General features: G+C 55.1%; 2 protein-coding genes across 2 annotated transcripts in view; both read right to left on the bottom strand.

The window, feature by feature from the left end:
• Nucleotides 1–2,729, bottom strand: part of LOC133045515 (histone H1.8) — a 28,709-nt gene extending 25,980 nt beyond the window's left edge. The window contains exon 1 of the mRNA XM_061127609.1: nucleotides 2,615–2,729. Coding sequence (XP_060983592.1) covers nucleotides 2,615–2,729 — 115 coding nt within the window. The remainder of the gene's footprint in view (nucleotides 1–2,614) is intronic.
• Nucleotides 2,730–11,501: 8,772 nt separating this feature from the next.
• On the bottom strand, nucleotides 11,502–16,558 carry RHO (rhodopsin). Its single transcript, XM_061127592.1, has 5 exons — nucleotides 16,198–16,558; nucleotides 14,207–14,375; nucleotides 12,830–12,995; nucleotides 12,469–12,708; nucleotides 11,502–11,612 (listed from the first exon to the last, which is right to left on the bottom strand). Exons 1-5 carry the CDS (start codon nucleotides 16,556–16,558, stop codon nucleotides 11,502–11,504), a joined length of 1,047 nt encoding a protein of 348 aa, XP_060983575.1.
• Nucleotides 16,559–17,268: the final 710 nt, after the last annotated feature.

Here is a 17,268-nt window from a genome sequence, read left to right on the forward strand (position 1 = left end):
CTGGGAAGCCCAATTGTATGATTTAGTTCATGTGAAATGCCAGGAATGCGCAAATCAGGGCTAGATAGTAGATTAGCAGCTGCCAGCGGATGGGAGGTGGGTGGTGTTGGGGAGTGACTGCTAACAGGTATAGGTTTTCATTTAGAGGAGATGAAAATTGACTGGAAACAGACAACTGTGAATGTGCTAAAAGCCACTGTAAATGAGTGAATGGTGTGCTATGTGAATTATTGAGCTATCTCAGTAAGCTGTTATATTTAAAACGTTGCAAACGAGAGTAGGATACAAGGGTAAGGAGGGAGCCGGTGAGAGATGTTGTCAGTCACCATAAAGCACATAAAAGTGGTTTAAATATGAAACCAGTGATTAGAAATGTTGACTTCCAACCAATCTGCAAAACCTGAAGACTCAAGAAAAGGAATCAAATGGCTAATATATATATGTTTTTAAACATTTTAAAGTGAAAAAAAAAAAAACCACCACCATCTAAAAACTCTAGACCTTAGCAACATTTGTAGAGAGACTTAATCAAATTCAACCTCTGTTGTTTCCTGGCCAGGAGGAGCCCAGTGTCTGAGAATATTCATTTTGGGGTCAGAGACCGCGAGTCCATAGAAGCTGAGGTCAGTCGGACCTTGGAGTCTCACTCTGAGCCTCAGCTTTCCCAGCCCCGCCTCCCCGGCAGGAGACCTAGCGTGGTCTGAGCCCTTCCAGCTGCAGGGTTAGAGGGTTTCTCGAGGGGCCTGGCCCGGGGTGACAGCTCTAACTGCTGCCCTGTCTCCCCCAAACCACGCCCTGTCCCAGGGAGCCACCCGCACGTCTCCGTCCTCCCCTCGGCCCTCCAAACTGCCAGCTCCTCATTCTGCAGTTATTCGATGCTTGCTGTATACTGGGGTGTCCAAAAGAAGAGTTCACGCTCCTTACAAACCTGTCCCTCGTCTTCTCTCCCCCACAGTGGTGCCTATCTCTCATACCTACCCAGACACCCAAACAGGTGCCCAGGGCATGTCCCGAACCCCCCATCCCCCCCGAGGCAGGACACAGATGGGCCCCAGGCTTGAACAGTTTCTCCCCTACAGACAGAAACTCCACAAAAGCACACGGACGGAGGAGGCTGGACCCTGCCCAGAAAGAAGATCACGTATTCCTCGTTGTCGAAGTTAAGGAGGGCTCCCCAACGACACAGGCACAGAAAGGCTGCTTGGAGGTCAAAAGGGGAATGGGTGTCACCCCATAGCAAGTAATGTCAGCTACCCACAGGCCTCCGCGCTAGACTCCATCTCGGCTCGGAGATACACACGCACACGTGGGAGGAGGCTGAGGTTACCAGATACAGACACACAAGCAGGCGAAGCAAGGTGCCCAGCCAGAGGAAACCCAGGAGAAATGCCCCATAAAGGTGATTCAAACCACGAGGACACGACCCTCTCTGAGCCCGCCCGTGTGTCCATATCCACATGTACTCTTTTTCCTCCTAATAAACGCTGGACTTGCTTCACCACGTTCCGTCTCTGTGTGGAAAGTCACTTCTACCCAGGCGACAAGCTAGGGCCTCATCACTGCCCCCTGGTCCCTGGGGGTCTGGTGGCCAGGATTCGACGCTTTCCCGGCCACTGCCCGGCCTCAGTCTCTGGCTGGAACTGAAACCCTGAGGTCACTCCTGCTCCCCACAAGCCTCTCAGCTGCCATCCCCAGGGCGCAGACTTCTTCCCTTTCTCACCCTTTCCACGCACATCTAGGATCTCTTGCATCCCTCAGCCGCCATTGCCCTCACACCTGACCTCGGCCTGGGAGGCCCGGTCCGATCAGCGCCTCCCCATCCCTGCTGTTCTCCCGACTCTGCCCCAGCCGGAGGGAAGTCGTGCAGCACCACCGCCCACCAAAAGGAAAACCAAGCCCTCCACCAGCACGCTCCCCGCCAGGCCCTGGCCCGAGCCAGGCTGTCCCCTCGGCCTGGTCGGCCGCTGTCACTCACCCTTCAAGGCCCAAACAGCACTGAGCCCCTCTGCCCTGCGCTCCCCAGGCACTTGGACCCGTTCTTTCTCCAAAGACATCTTCGCAAATACTCGTTTGAACACGTCCCCTGTCCCACCCTCCTTCAGGAGCTCCCTCCTCTGGGAAGCCTACCCTGACCACCCAGAGCGGCTCGGACGGCCCTCTGGCTCCCCACCACTCAAGCACATGCCTCATTACCAAAGCAACCGATTGCCTCCCAGCCTGGGAGCTCCTGGAGTGCATGAAGCGGTCCGTGTGCCTCAGTGGACCCCATACCCAGAGAATCCTGAGGCGCTGTATGTTGGTTGAAAGCTGGGACGCGGCCCTACAGCCAAAGCGCAGTTGAGCCTCAAGCGCTTGCCCGCCTGTTGCTCCAGCCCTTCAATTAGCCCCAGCTGGGCAGAGGCCCGCGCCCCGAGCAAATGGGCTCCAGCTGGGGAGGCCCCTGCCCTCTTCTCCCTGCCCGCCCCCGCCTCTGGCATCAGCTCTTCTGCCCCTTGGGGGGGGGTGCGGTTTCTGGGGCCAGCCTGAGGGAGGAGGGGGCGGGAAGGAAGCGTTCAGGACCCCTAGGGAACAGGTTCCCTCTCGGAGGACTGAGGGGGCCGCTCCATGAGCTCACCTGGCTTTTCAGACCCTGACGGCATGGACGACCCCTCTGCGGAGGCCGAGGAGGCGGAGGAGGCCGAGGAGGCCGAGGAAGAGGTGTCACTGGAAGCGACGCTCCCGGGAGCCATCCCGCAGGCAAAAAGTTACGGGTGGCCCCCTCGCCTGGCGTGAGACCCCGGGGCCGCCTGCTCGCCTTACATACCCCCCAGTTAGCCCCTGATTGGGCGGGAGGCGCGGCTGCTGATTGGGCGGGAGGCTGGGGCCTTGCAGCCCCGCCCGGAGCGCCGATGATGCCTCAGCCCCGGGCTGCTCCTGTGTGACCTTGCCCGTGTGCCTGACTTCTCTGGGTCTCAGCCCCCACGGTGAAAGGAAGGGGGCTCAGATGCTTGATCCCTCCTGCGCCTCCGCGCAGCAGAGGCTGGGGGGTGCAGACCGGGAACTGGCACGCCTGGGCCACGGGGAGCTAGCCGCCCGGAGGGGCCCCCCGCCCCGGTGCCCGCCCCTGTGCCCAGGCCCCAGCTGGCCTCCGCTGTCTCAGGAAGCAGCAGGTGGCCGCCAGCCAGTGGGTTCACCTGGAGCAGACACCCCCAGGTCAGCCTGTCCTGACCTCCTTTTGAGTTGCAAGAGTTTCTTTTTTTTTTTTATACTTTATTTTTTTTTCTTTATTTTTTTTTATTATTATTATTATTTTTTCCAGTGGGTTTTGTCATACATTGATATGAATCAGCCATGGATTTACATGTATTCCCAATCCCGATCCCCCCTCCCACCTCCCGAGTTGCAAGAGTTTCTAACGGGTGACAGAGTGATGTTTAAATTACTTAGCAAAAGTCTCCGTAAATAAGGACAGCATCCACTGGGAAAACCGACAAAGAACACGAATTTACCAGAAAGGCAAACAAACACAGGAGAACAGCCTCGACTTCTTTGGCACTCAGGAAAATTTAAACCGAAACAACGATGAGCTACTCCTTTTTTCATCAAACTGATAAAAAACTGAAGACAAAGTGTTGGCGAGGATGCCGGAGCCAGGCCTTCGCTGTCTCTGCCAGGGTGTAAATTGGGTGTAGCCTACTATGGAAAGGTATTCCCTGGAGCCCAGCAACTCCGCCTCTCTCTCCTAGGAGCACATTTGTCGGAAAAGAAATAATTGCTGTGTTATTTGGAAAAGGAAAAAAACAAAAAACTTCCAAATGAATCATTCAGGGCCTGGTGGAATTACTCTCTTACTGTAGAATACTCTGCAGCCATTTAAAATGACGAGGTGCAGACTTCCCTGAAGTCCAGGGATTAGGACTTCCGTCTTCCACTTCAGTGGCTGTGGGTTCGATCCCTGGTCAGGGAACTAGGATCCCACATGCCATATGGTGTGGCCAAAAATAAATGAATAATAATAACAAATAATAATAAAAATAAATAAAATAACGAGATGAATTAAAACAAGGATGAGGTGGTATTTCACATGCAGTAGAATGACAAATTTTTTTTTTTTGGCCATGCCATGTAGCATGTGGGATCTTAGTTTCCCAAACAGGGATTGATCCCACACCCCCTGCACTGGAAGTGTGGAGTCTTAACCACTGGACCACCAGGGAAGTACCCAGAATGACAAATTTTTAAATGTTCATCGAAATTGAGCATCCAGGATGTGAAGAAATACATAGCTGCTGGGAAGCAACATAGAAAAGCAACTGAGTAACATCTATTACGACTAAGATGGATTTGGGCCACATCTACCGATGTCACTCTGGGTATAAATTTGAGAGAAATTCTTACACTGATGGGGTTTCTCCCGTAGTTCAGTCGGTAAAGCATCTGCCTGCAATGCGGGAGGCCTGGGTTCAATTCTTGGGTCTGGAAGATCCCCTGGAGAAGGAAACGGCAACCCACTCTCATATTCTTGCCTGGAGAATCCCATGGACAGAGGACCCCGGTAGTTTATAGTTCACGGGGTCGCAAGAGTCAGACACGACTTGGTGCTCTTTCTTTCTTACACTGATGATGCATAAGGGTGCTCAGTGCAATCTTGGCAAAAATGCAAAACAACCTAGATGCCCACCAAGGGCAGACTGGACAAATAAACTATGATCTGTTCACATGGTGGAATATTACACAGCCATGAAAATGAATGAGACAGAAAGTATCTGTGGAATATGTTCCCCACTTCTGAGAAGGTAGAACTGTGTGTGTGTGTGTGTGAGAGTGAAGTCCCAGAAGAAGGTCTGAAAGGATTTATACCAAGGTAATAGCAGTGGTTACCTCTGAGGAGAGTGTAGGATTTTAACAGGGCAGGTCTAGAACAGACTTGCATCTTTCTCTCTGTGGTCTTACTGTTGGGATTTTTCCAGGGGAGTCTCCATTACCAGAGGTCTGGACTGAGGCAGGCAAAGTGTTCTAAAGTGAAACTAGATACCACTGCCTGCCTAGCACCCTTCATGGCTCCCCACTGCCAAGGGGACCTCTCCACTGACCTCTCCAGTCTGGCTTATGAAGCCTCCTTCCCCCTTGAAACCCCATAGTCCAACCACACTGAGGCTCTTGGAACCGGTTAGGTGCTGAGAGCTGGGCTTTCCACTTTGCTTTCCTTTGTGTGTGTGTGTTAGACTGATGTAAATATAGTGCCAGTTTTTCACCCCTGCCCATATCCATGCCCATCTGCAATGTAAGTTTGCAGCTCTTCCCACGTGCCTGGAATCTGAGCTCACCTTGGGACTTGCTGTGACCAACCCAGTATGAGGGAAGGGATGTCTGGTCCCAGTCCCATGTGAACAAGCCTGCTAGATGTGGAGAGGCCCGTGGCCCAGTCTCCCCTGTTGCCCAGCCCACGCTGGCCAACCGGCCAGCCCTCCAACTGACCACAGATGCGCGAATGAACCCAGCAGAGATCAGCCAAGCTTGGTCTGGATCACCTGGCTGACCCACAGAGTCACAAGCAACAGTACACGGTGTGTTGTCTGAAGCATGAGGTTTGGAGGTTGTTGTCAGTGTAGCTGATACACTCTTCCTACAAGGCCCTTTTTTATCTATATCTACCTTCTCCGGGGGACTTCCCTGGTGGCTCAGTAGTAAAGAACCTGCCTGCCAACGCGGGAGACGCAGATTCCATCCCTTGGACGGGAAGATCCCCTGGAGACGGAAATAGCAACCCACTCTAGTATTCTTTTTTTTTTTTTAATCTCTTATTTATTTATTTCCCTTTTTTTTCATTTATTTTTATTAGTTGGAGACTAATTACTTTACAATATTGTAGTGGTTTTTGTCATACACTGACATGAATCAGCCACGGAGTTACATGTATTCCCCACCCTGATCCCCCCTCCCACCTCCCTCTCTACCCGATCCCTCTGGGTCTTCCCAGTGCACCAGGCCTGAGCACTTGTCTCATGCATCCAACCTGGGCTGGTGATCTGTTTCGCCATAGATAATATACATGTTTTAATGCTGTTCTCTCGAAACATCCCACCCTCGCCTTCTCCCACAGAGTCCAAAAGTCTGTTCTGTATTTCTGTGTCTCTTTTTCTGTTTTGCATATAGGGTTATCGTTACCATCTTTCTAAATTCCATATATATGTGTTAGTATGCTGTAATGTTCTTTATCTTTCTGGCTTACTTCACTCTATATAATGGGCTCCAGCTTCATCCATCTCATTAGGACTGGTTCAAATGAATTCTTTTTAATGGCTGAGTAATATTCCATGGTGTATATGTACCACAGCTTCCTTATCCATTCGTCTGCTGATGGGCATCTAGGTTGCTTCCATGTCCTGGCTATTATAAACAGTGCTTCGATGAACACTGGGGTGCACGTGTCTCTTTCAGATCTGGTTTCCTCGGTGTGTATGCCCAGAAGTGGTATTGCTGGGTCAGATGGCAGTTCTATTTCCAGTTTTTTAAGAAATCTCCACACTGTTCTCCATAGTGGCTGTACTAGTTTGCACTCTAGTATTCTTGCCTGGAGAATCCCCGGACGGAGGAGCCTGATGGGCTCTACAGTTTATGGGGTCACAAAAGAGTCAGATTTGACTTAGCGACTAAACAACACCACAATGACAACAACCTTATCTGAACTGTTTCTCACTCATCCTTTTGGCCTCAGTGTAGACATCACGTCCTCGGAAAAGCCCTCCATGACACCCTAAGATGTTAGGGGCCCCTCCTCGGGTTGCCAGCAGCCTCCAGCACCCGGGGTTAAAACACTGCCTTACCTGTGTCCTTGAGCTCTGGGAGGGAGGGGCAGTGGGCAGGGCTGTGTCTGTCTAGTTTCTGGTGGTGTCCCTCATGCCCAGCACAATACCTGGCACGCAGTAGCAAGACTGCTGTAGCAGTCCCAGTGCCAGAGCGGAGCTCGGCTGAGTGGAGGGAGGCCTGAAAACCATCTGCGGGAACCATCTAGAGCAGGAGCCGAGATAAGGCAAAGAGGCGTGTGGAAGCTGGTGCCAACGGGGGCAGCAATTTTGATCACGTTTCCAAGAACTGAGAAAGACTCAGGGATACAAACATTCCCACGAGCTTCATCTGAAACCCTGCTCCAGGTCTGTGCCAGGATAGAGTTTTGCATTTGGAGGGAAGAAGTTCTAAAATGTGCGGCATGATCTAAAAATTCTTCTAGAGGATTGCCTTTTCACAGGGAAATGGTAATTGTGAAGATCAGGCTGCTGGAGAGAGGATGGACTGCTTCGGGTACTCATGAGATGTTTTTGCTGAGAGCTGTGTGAAATTTAAGTTTTGCCAAAAACTTTTTTTTTTTTTTGCCATCTTGGGACACTGAATGTGAACTTACAGTTCTGCAGGTTGCAGTTCTAAACTCTTTGCATTCTCCTTCCAGAGGCAAAAAATCAGGGGCTGAGAGAGAGCTCTATGGCCTTGACCCTGGCCAGGTCACAGCCCAGACTTGCTCCCTCCAGTCCAACTCTGAGTCCCCAGCATGTCCTGGCCTAGGGACGTTGGCTGCCTGGAGCCTGGAGATGAGGTGGGTAACACCCTCTGCCTTTATATACGGCGGCTTCCCCACCAATGGCAGTCAAATCAACTGCAAATTGGACACGACTGAGCGACTGAACTGAAGGAAGTTAAGTAGGGTTTACTCTCTACCAGGAAAAAGTCAGAGAATATTCAGGTTTTAGAGGAAATTTTTTTTTCCCCCTCTGGATGTGAGGCTGATGAATCCTCACAATACGTGGGCTGTGGGAGTAAGGGGGCAGGGCTGCCTGCGAGGCAGACTGGCTGCAATGCTACTGTGCCTACCACTGCTGGGCCTGGTCCCACGCAGTATCTGAAACACAGAGTGGGATCCACACCCGCCGGCCGTGGGAATCCTCTCTCACCGCTGTGGATGCAGGGCGAACTAGCCAGGTATCACCGACGCGAAGCGCACCTCCTCTGGACGGCTGCTGGTTCCGGGCCCCTTGCCTGTGGCCCTCCTCCTTCTGGCAACCACCTCCTGAAGTTTCCTTTCGGCTCCTTCCTATCCCCACCCTCAGACCATTCGGTTAACGTAGGGTTAACACTACCGGGCTTCCCTCCTGGCTCAGCTGGTAAAGAATCCGCCTGCAGTGCGGGCGGGCGGGAGACCTGGGTTTGATCCCTGGGTTGGGAGGATCCACTGGAGAAGGGAAAGGCTACCCGCTCCAGTACTCTGGCCTGGGGGAGAAGTCAATGAACTGTACAGTCAGCCCATGGGGTTGCCAAGACTCGGACGCCACTGAGCGACTTTCACTTTCAACGCTACTTTGCGCGGCAAATGCAATCAGGTGACTGGGGGGCAGGCCAATCAGAGGATGAATGCCCATTCCAGCCTGGTGATTGGCTTAGGAGCTATCAGGTGACCCAGGCCTGGCCAATGAGAGCCCTACCTGGAAACGACTAACAGATGGAGAAGAGAAGGTCCATTTCTGCAGGGTTTGTTGAGCTTGGAATTACTGGTGATTTCTATGCTTACGTCGTTGGAACAGTTAACCTGACATAAAGGCATTGCTTTGTCAACAAAGGTCCATCTAGTCAAGGCTATGGTTTTTCCAGTGGTCGTGTATGGATGTGAGAGTTGGACTATATAAAGAAAGCTGAATGCTGAAGAATTGATGCTTTTGAACTGTGGTGTTGAAGACTCTTGAGAGTCCCATGGACTGCAAGGAGATCCAACCAGTCCATCCTAAAGGAGATCAGTCCTGGGTGTTCATTGGAAGGACTGATGTTGAAGCTGAAACTCCAGTACTTTGGCCACCTGATGTGAAGAGCTGACTCATTTGAGAAGACCCTGATGCTGGAAAAGATTGAAGGCAGGAGGAGAAGGGGACGACAGAGGATGAGATGGTTGAATGGCATCACCAACTCGATGGACATGAGTTTGGGTGAACTCCAGAAGCTGGTGATGGACAGGGAGGCCTGGCGTGTTGCGGTTCATGGGGTCACAAAGAGTCGGACATAACTGAGCGACTGAACTGAAAGGCAACACACAGGAAAGTGCAGCCCAAGGGAGACCTAGAAGCCAGATAGCCTGGGCTTCCCTGGCGATCCAGTGGTTGAGATCCCCCTGCCGGAGGAGGAGACGTGGGTTCCATCTCTGCTCTAGGCTCCAGGGCAGCTGAGCGGATGAGCCACAGCTACTCACTGAAGCTCAAGTGCCCTGGAGCCCGATCTCAGCAACAAGAAAAGCCACCATGATGAGGAGCCCTAGCGCCAGAGGGAAGGGTGGTCCCCGCTCACTACAAGTAGAGAAAGCCAGCGCACAGCAAGGAAGACCCTGTACAGCCTCCTCAAAAGCCAGGTGACCTCATCTGAGCACCTGCACCCAGTCATGCCCGAAGTCCTGAGCTTTTCATTTATGGGAGCCAATCGTGTCTTCCTTTTGCTTCGGTACTATTGAGTGTGATTTCCTGTCTCCTACAGATAAAGGAATCCTGACTGACATCACCCACCTAGGGAGACAGAGTAGAGAGGGGCAACGATAGAGATCCCAGCTTTTACCTGCCCCAGCCCTTCCATGGCACTAAGGATCTCCCTTCTCAGACTCCTGCTGCCTTTGCCCGCCTTGGAGGAGGAGGGTCATTTGGGAGCTACACCTTCATCCCATTCCCCCTTCAGATGAGGTCCCTGGTAGGGCCAGCCTGGAGCCGAGGCTCCAGTAATGCAAAAAGTCTCTCATCATCTGCTGAGTCCAGGAAGCACACTGGCTGCATAAAGCCTGAAATCTCATTAAAGTCAGTTTTAAGATCCCTTTTTGCAGATAAGGAGGCTTCCAAGAGGTGACAAAATTTGCTTGCAGTTTCACGGGCCACCTGGATCTCTGTGACTCCGAGGATGGCGCTCTTCCCATTCCTGGGCCTGCTCCCCACAGCCTAAAGCACTCCCAAGGAGTTCTGATGGTTGCCCAAACCCAGAAACCCCAGGGTCAAGGATCAGATGAACACTGCCCCGTTTCCATCCATCCTGTAGATAAAGAGTTGAGAGTGACAAAAACCACCACTACCAACACCAAGGATAGGAGCTGAGCTTTTAATACCCCAATTTGCCTTCGTCTCCAGGCAGAGCTGGGGAGAGGTAGAGCTTCCCGCTTTGGTTATATAGTGGAGGAGGGGCATTTATGAGGTGGCTCAGTTCTGATGTCCCAGAGTCCCAGCCAGCCTCGCAGCAGCAAGGACTCTCTGGAGGGGGAGAATGGATTGGAGCTGCTGAAGGCTTGCCCAGCAAGGGAGCTAAGATCTGTGACCTGTGAACTTCCCCGGGGGAAGGTGGGTCCAGCCGGATTTCCCATGCTTTTGTTTTTAAGCTCTTTTTGAGACAAAGGTGAGGTTGGGGACCCAGCTCTTCATTAAATGTGGGCAGGTGAACATAGCTTCTAGAAGCTCCATATGGGCCCAGAGATGCTGCAGCCTGGGTGCTGGGCAGGAGAGCTAGTGGTTTTTCAGAAGCTGAGAGCAAGACCTGTCTCTCTGTGGGTTGCATTGGAAGGGAATGGCCTGCGCATCATGGGGGCTATGTACTGGCCCCAGACTCTGGTCCTCTGATGTTGTTTTTTTTTTCAGGCCTGATGACTGCATTCTGCATTTCCTTGACTGTCCCTCCCTGTGGTCCACCACCCGGCCCTGGTCTGGCCTTGCCGTCTGTCTAATGTTTATAAGCCTGACGAGGCTGGATGCTTAGGGCCTTGCCCAATCTCAAAATGGTCGCTATCAAGAGGAGATGATCATAGGAATGAATTACTTATATTAATTGATATTATTCATAATGTTAACTACAGTCTGTCCAGCTCCTTACTATTTACAAAGAGCTCACACACACGAGTGCATGCACACACACACACACACACACACACACACACACAATCTCATTTGATCTTCCCAGCAGCTGTGTGAGGAGAGATTTGGAATTCCCATTGTATGGGGGAAGAAAGTGAGGCCCAAGGACAAAACAGCTGCTCAAGGCCATCAGCCAAGGGCGAGCTGCTGCTGCTGCTGCTGCTAACATGTGAGAGGATGGCTGTGCCCTCCCGACCCGTTCATCTCTCCATTCACGTCTCCATTCATTCCTTCCTTCCTCCACCTAGCATTTATTAATAAGCACCTACGGCGTGCCCCGTCGTGTGCTACTCACTTATCCCTAAGCTGGGACACTTTTCCAGAGCAAGAGTTCTTGTGTAGCTGAGAGATGAGCTGGGGGGGAGCGGAGCTACAGTGGGCCCCCGGGAAATCAGGACTCCTGATTGGGCCGCCCCTGCAAAGTGAGGCGCCTCCTGTTTCTCTCATTGATTCTTTTGCATTTGGTTGGTTGGTTTTTGTGTTTACACTCAGGGAGCCTGTGAGAGCTGGTTCCGACAGGCGCGGCTCCTGATGGAGCTGCTGAGGCTGGGGTGGGGATGGGGGCTGGGGGACTCCTGCGGCGGGCCACGGAATCCCTGGAGGGGCTTAGGCAGGCGCCACCTGGCTGGTCTCTGTCTTGGAGACGGTGGTGGAGGCCTCGTCGTCACCCAGTGGGTTCTTGCCACAGCAGAGGGTGGTGAGCATGCAGTTCCGGAACTGGAAGGAAGAGGTAGGGTTAGGGTGAGGGGTGGTCAGGGTCCCCCAGAGTCTGGGTGGGAAATGGCATCGTCAGCGAGGTGTGCCTCCTCTCTCTTCCTGCCTCTGGCCCTCCCAGCCTCCACTCCCCCGTCAGATGGCTCCCTGCAGGAACTTACTAAGCCTCCCCAGCCCCACCCAGAGGTGCTGGGGCCAAACCCAAAGGGGCTTTGTCACTGGTGATGCTCCACAATGCCCTCAGCATGCCAAGGGCCATCTGGAGATTATCCCATTGAACCCAAGAGTTTAGGATTTCATCCTTTCCGTGGATGAAGAGAGTGAAGCCCAGAAAAGGGAAGTGACTTGCCCAAGGCCACACAACTAAAACCTGGCAGAGGTGGGATTTGAACCCAATCTGTCTGACTCCAGGTTTTCCCCACGACCAAAGAACCTGCAGAGGAACCACTGGTCTACGTTAAAAGGACCACTTTATCCCTTCATCCCTCAGAACGAGACGTTTTAGCATCCTTTGGAGCTTTGTGGAGACTGGCACCTGTTCCCAGGCCCAGGTCTTTGACCATCTGGACTGTTAAAGCTAGCCTCCAGAACCTTCTGAACTGCCACTTCTCTCTCCTGAGCCAGCATCAGAGGGCTTGCTAGAAATGCATGTTCCTGGGCCCACTCTGAGCTTCTAATCAGAAGATCTGGGGGTTGGTCCCGGAATGTGCATTTCTCCCGGATGACTCATGATTACCCCAGGGAAGACCAACTCCCCTGCCCATTTTGCAGGTGGGAAGACTGAGGCCCAGTTAAGACTGCAGCTTCTCCCCCTGTCGCCTGGGGGAACCTGGCCCCTTCCCGCCCCACCAGCAGGCACCTGCTTGTTCATCATGATGTAGATGACGGGGTTGTAGACGGAGGCAGACTTGGCAAAGAAAGCCGGGAGGGTCATGAAGATGGGGCCGAAGTCAGAGCCCTGATGGGTGAAGATGTAGAACGCCACTCCGGCATAGGGCACCCAGCAGATCAGGAAAGCGATAACCATGATGATAACCATGCGGGTGACCTCCTTCTCGGCCTTCTGAGTGGTGGCCGACTCCTGCTGCTGGGCAGCCGCCTGCGGGGACACAGCGCCTTGTGTCCGGGCTCGAGGCTCCTCTGGGCCGGGGGGCCGTGCTCAGCCTCATCCATGCTCTTGTCCCCCGCCCCACACAGCACTGGCCCCCCAAGGGCCCTACCTCCTTGACGGTGAACACCAGCTGCCCGTAGCAGAAGAATATGATGATCAGGGGGATGGTGAAGTGGACCACGAACATGTAGATGACGAACGACTCGTTGTTGACCTCCGGCTTGAGCGTGTAGTAGTCAATCCCACATGAGCACTGCATGCCCTCCGGAATGTACCTGGGGACCGGGGAGGGGAAGGGGCAGCAGCGGCAGAGGGAGACCCGCATGTGAGGGGCCGGGGCCGGGCCCAGCTGACCAGAGTCCTCTGCCAACGCCCGCGGCGGGGCTGGTCTCACTCTGGGCCTCACTTTCCCTCTCTGTAAAATGGGGATAACAAACCTCTCCTTGGCTGTGAGGCTCACATCTACTGAGATAAGGGATTCAGATGTGTGGAAACAGTGCTGTTGCCTTGTTTGGCACCGTGTTATCCTGGGACCCTGGTCTCTCCCGGTCTCTCACTCCCAGCGCCCCTACTCTGCCACTGTGCTTCCCTGCCTGGAGCTTCTTCACCCGGCCTGCCACTCCCGAGTGGCCGGAGGCCAGGCCTGAGACCATGAGGTGGGTGGGGAGAAGGGAAAAGCTCCCAATGTCTGTATTGCAGGCACCCAGGTCTTTCTAGGCCACTCAGGGTAATTAAGGGATCTTTGCACAGTTTCTGGAAACAAGAGGCCCTGAGGCGTGTGGTTAGAGCGTGTGATTTCAGAGGATGGTGACGCTGAACTGACCTCGGGAAACCCAGTGTCCATTAGCTGCGTCCACGAGGATGTAACTAGGCCAGACTGGAGAAGACAGGGGGCAGGGGTGGGGTTTTTTGCCCCTTGCTAAATTGCTCGGGAGGGAAAACACTGGCCCCAGGAAGACTGAGAGAGGAGGAAAGGGGAGAGAGATGGCCGTTTCCTGGAAGCAGAAGGGCACGAAGCCTCTGGGAACCCACAGAGTCCAATCTCCCAAACCACGTTCCACCCCACCGCCATCTCATCTCAGCCCGTTGGGGGTTAACGGCTGAGAGTCTTGCCAGGACTGGTTCCCAGGGCCACACGGTCACACCTGCACAAGGGGGGGTTCTGCCTCTGCAGGGGCGGAGGCCTGAGGTCAGAGGAGCCGCTCCCGGGGTCCTGGACCAAAGAGGATTGGGATCTGGCCTGGCTTAGTTGGGGATTAGGGGCACAGCCAAGGTGAAGGGTTGGGGCGTCTTGGAGTCTCCTTGACACGGGGAGCAGCCCCGTAGCGACGTTGGGGGCTGACCCTCTCTTCCCTGCCCTAAACCTCAACCCTATGACAGCTGCCAGCTCGGGGGGCCTGAAACCAGACAGCAGCCCACCCCCCCAGCCGGAGGACCCTAGGAAGCGCCCCGGAGACCCTCCTCCCCTCCTGCTCAGTGACGTTACCTGGACCAGCCGACAAGGGGGGGCGCGGCGCAGGCCAGGGCCATGACCCAGGTGAGGGCAACGCCCATGATGGCGTGGTTCTCCCCGAAGCGGAAGTTGCTCATGGGCTTGCACACCACCACGTACCGCTCGATGGCCAGGACCACCAGGGACCACAGGGCGATTTCACCTGCAAGGCGGCCGGCCGTCAGTCAACCCGCCGTGTGGCTGGACCTGTCTGTCTAAGGAGGGGGTGCGCTCCTCCTGGGGATGGGGAGGGCGGGGTCGACCAGGAAGGCACCCGGGGCGCAGTCCCGGAGCACGGACTTAAGGAGCGTAGGGTCTGGACATGGACGAGGGGAGATGGCGGGGCAGACGGGCCGATAAGCCACGTGGAGTAACTCCCAGGAAGGTTAGTGCAGCCAGAGCTCTGGTTCACCGGGAACACGGCAGTTGGCTCTTGGGGTCATGGCTGAGAACTGGGAGCCCGGCATGGAGTTTTCACAGAAGAATGTGTCCTTCCTGGGGCCACTGGCAGAGTTCCAGTCACAGGGGACAGCAGAGACAGCAGGAGCAAGAGGGGGAGGCCTCCCTTTCCTCCTGGGCAGCGGGCCTCTCGCCTCCAGGGACATGGGACACCCTGGGCATGGGCGACCCTCTCCTGGGAGCCAGGGAGCTGGAGAGTGTTTTGCTCAGAGGGAGGAGGAGGAATAATAATGATGGGGTTCAGACATCTGCCCTGCACATCACCCTCAGAAACTCAGGAGGGAGATGGCCGTGGGGTTTACCAACCGGGGCATTTCCCAGAGTTAAAGGGAACGCCAGTGGGTACTCCAGGCCCATGGTTGTCGCAGAGGCGTGCCCACCTGTGTGTGGCACCCTTGTGGCCTGAGACTGGGGGATCGCAGTCACCCAGCAATGGCCAGCGCCCCGGGCACAGGGCTGAGGCAGGGCCTGGACGCACGTGGGAGAGAGGAGACAGAGCTTCCTGTGTCTGGTGCCGGGCTCTCTCCATCCCCCAGGCTTTGTGACGACAACCTCCCGTGTCTCCTGCCTGCCTGAGAGGCCGTGTGTCCCCGGGGGACACTCCTGGGTCTGAGCCAGGAGACCCAGGCTCTGGGCACTGGCCTGCCACGTTCTTGAGTCACTCCTCCCCTCTGCACACTGCAGTTTTCTCATCGGCTAAGTAAAAGTGAAGTCGCTCAGTCATGTCCGACTCTTTGCGACCCCATGGGCTGTAGCCCACCAGGCCTCCATCCAGGCAAGAATCCTGGAGTGGGTTGCCATTTCCTTCTCCATCGGCTAAATGGGATCTATTCATCTGTTTTTCAGTGAAAATATTTTAAAAGCATGGCTCACAGCTACACAGATCACCTCACCAGGTCTACTGGCTCCCTGTGAATGGACTCCTCAAGGCGGAAAGCCTTCAAGTGGAGCAGAAAGCCTGGAGGCAGGCTGGGAGGGAGTCAGAGGGAAGCTGGGGAGGGACCGCACCCGGCGCCCAGTGCAGGCAGAGGCCGGTGCCTGGAGGACTGAGGACTGTCATCCCGCCCTGGACTGCGGCCCTGAGCACAGACACCCGTGTTGTCCAGCTCTCTGTCCCCAGGACCCGGCGTGGGTCTCACCCAGCCCTGCTGCTCCAAGGGGACCAGAACTGTGGCCTGAGGGGCCGCAGAGACGTGGGCTTGCCACTCAGCCTTGCCAGAGACTGCCTGTGACCCCAGCGAGGCCCCGGACTCCTCTCATCTGTCTCCTGGCTGGAGGGCGAGACAGTGACCCCAGTGCCAGTGAGATCACGTGCTCGGTGGCCGCCCTCCACCAACGCTGGCCGAGCTCGTCATCGCTTACCTAGAGTTTACTGACTGAGTAAGGGAGGGCTTTGGATCCCGGGCTCTCGTCCACCATCCGCAAGGCTGGGGCTGTCCCCACACACCCCCCTGCCACACCCAAGCTCCTGGCTCCTGCACACACACACAGCCGCCCCTGCCCAGCCCACCGCACCCGGCTCATACCGCCCAGGGTGGCAAAGAAGCCCTCCAGGTTGCAGCCCGTGGGCCCAAAGACGAAGTATCCGTGCAGAGAGGTGTAGAGGGTCGTGGTGAAGCCCCCGAAGACCATGAAGAGGTCGGCCACGGCCAGGTTCAGCAGGATGTAGTTGAGGGGCGTGCGCAGCTTCTTGTGCTGGACCGTGACGTAGAGCGTGAGGAAGTTGATGGGGAAGCCGAGCACGATCAGCAGGAACATGTAGGCGGCCAGCATGGAGAACTGCCACGGCTCGGCCAGGTAGTACTGCGGGGCTTCAAAGGGGCTGCGCACCACACCCGTCTTGTTGGAGAAAGGCACGTAGAAGTTCGGGCCCTCCGTGCCGTTCATGGCTGCGGCCCTCGCGGCTGCCCGCCGGCGGCGCAAACCCAAGGATGCTTCTGAGGCCGGAGCTCAGCCACACGGGGCTCCGGCTGGATGACTCCGGGCTCTGACTCCCCCCCCAGGCCCTTATAAAGTGACCTCCCCTCCCTAAGCTCCCGGCTGAATCAGCACCTGGGAGATTGGGGGCGTTATTAATCATATTAATCCTCACTGCTGCATCAAGGGCCCTAATTGGCTTCCAGGTGGGGCCAAGGTGACTCCAGGTAAAAGGCTGTGGTTGGGGAGAAGAGGGGTGGGGGTGCTGGGGACCCTGGGAAAGAGCAGAGGCCTGCCTCCAACTCCCCTGTCCCCCTCTGTCATCTCAGCTGACGGCCCTGGCCTGGCATTGGGACTCCCGGCTCCAGGCCCACTTCCCTCCAGCTCAGGGCAAGCAAACTTCGCCTTCCTCCTGCCTGGCCCACGAGCTCCCGGAGGGCAGAGCGCTGGTTCTTCTGTCATCCCCTCTCTCAGCCCCTGAGCCATCCCTTCCCCACCTGGGTCACCTCTGGGCTTATCCAGTCACCACACACTGACAGTGCCCACTGACAAGGTCGTGAGCTTCACAAGTGCAGCGGGGCACTCCGGGGATGGGACGCAAGCCCCACGTTGCCCAGGAGCTCAAAAAGCATTTGTTCCCTTGATCTGGAGTTCACTCACTCACTTGTTCAAACCGACAT

The sequence above is a fragment of the Dama dama genome, chromosome 24, assembly GCF_033118175.1.
Source record: "Dama dama isolate Ldn47 chromosome 24, ASM3311817v1, whole genome shotgun sequence".
Classification (NCBI taxonomy): Eukaryota; Metazoa; Chordata; class Mammalia; order Artiodactyla; family Cervidae; genus Dama; species Dama dama.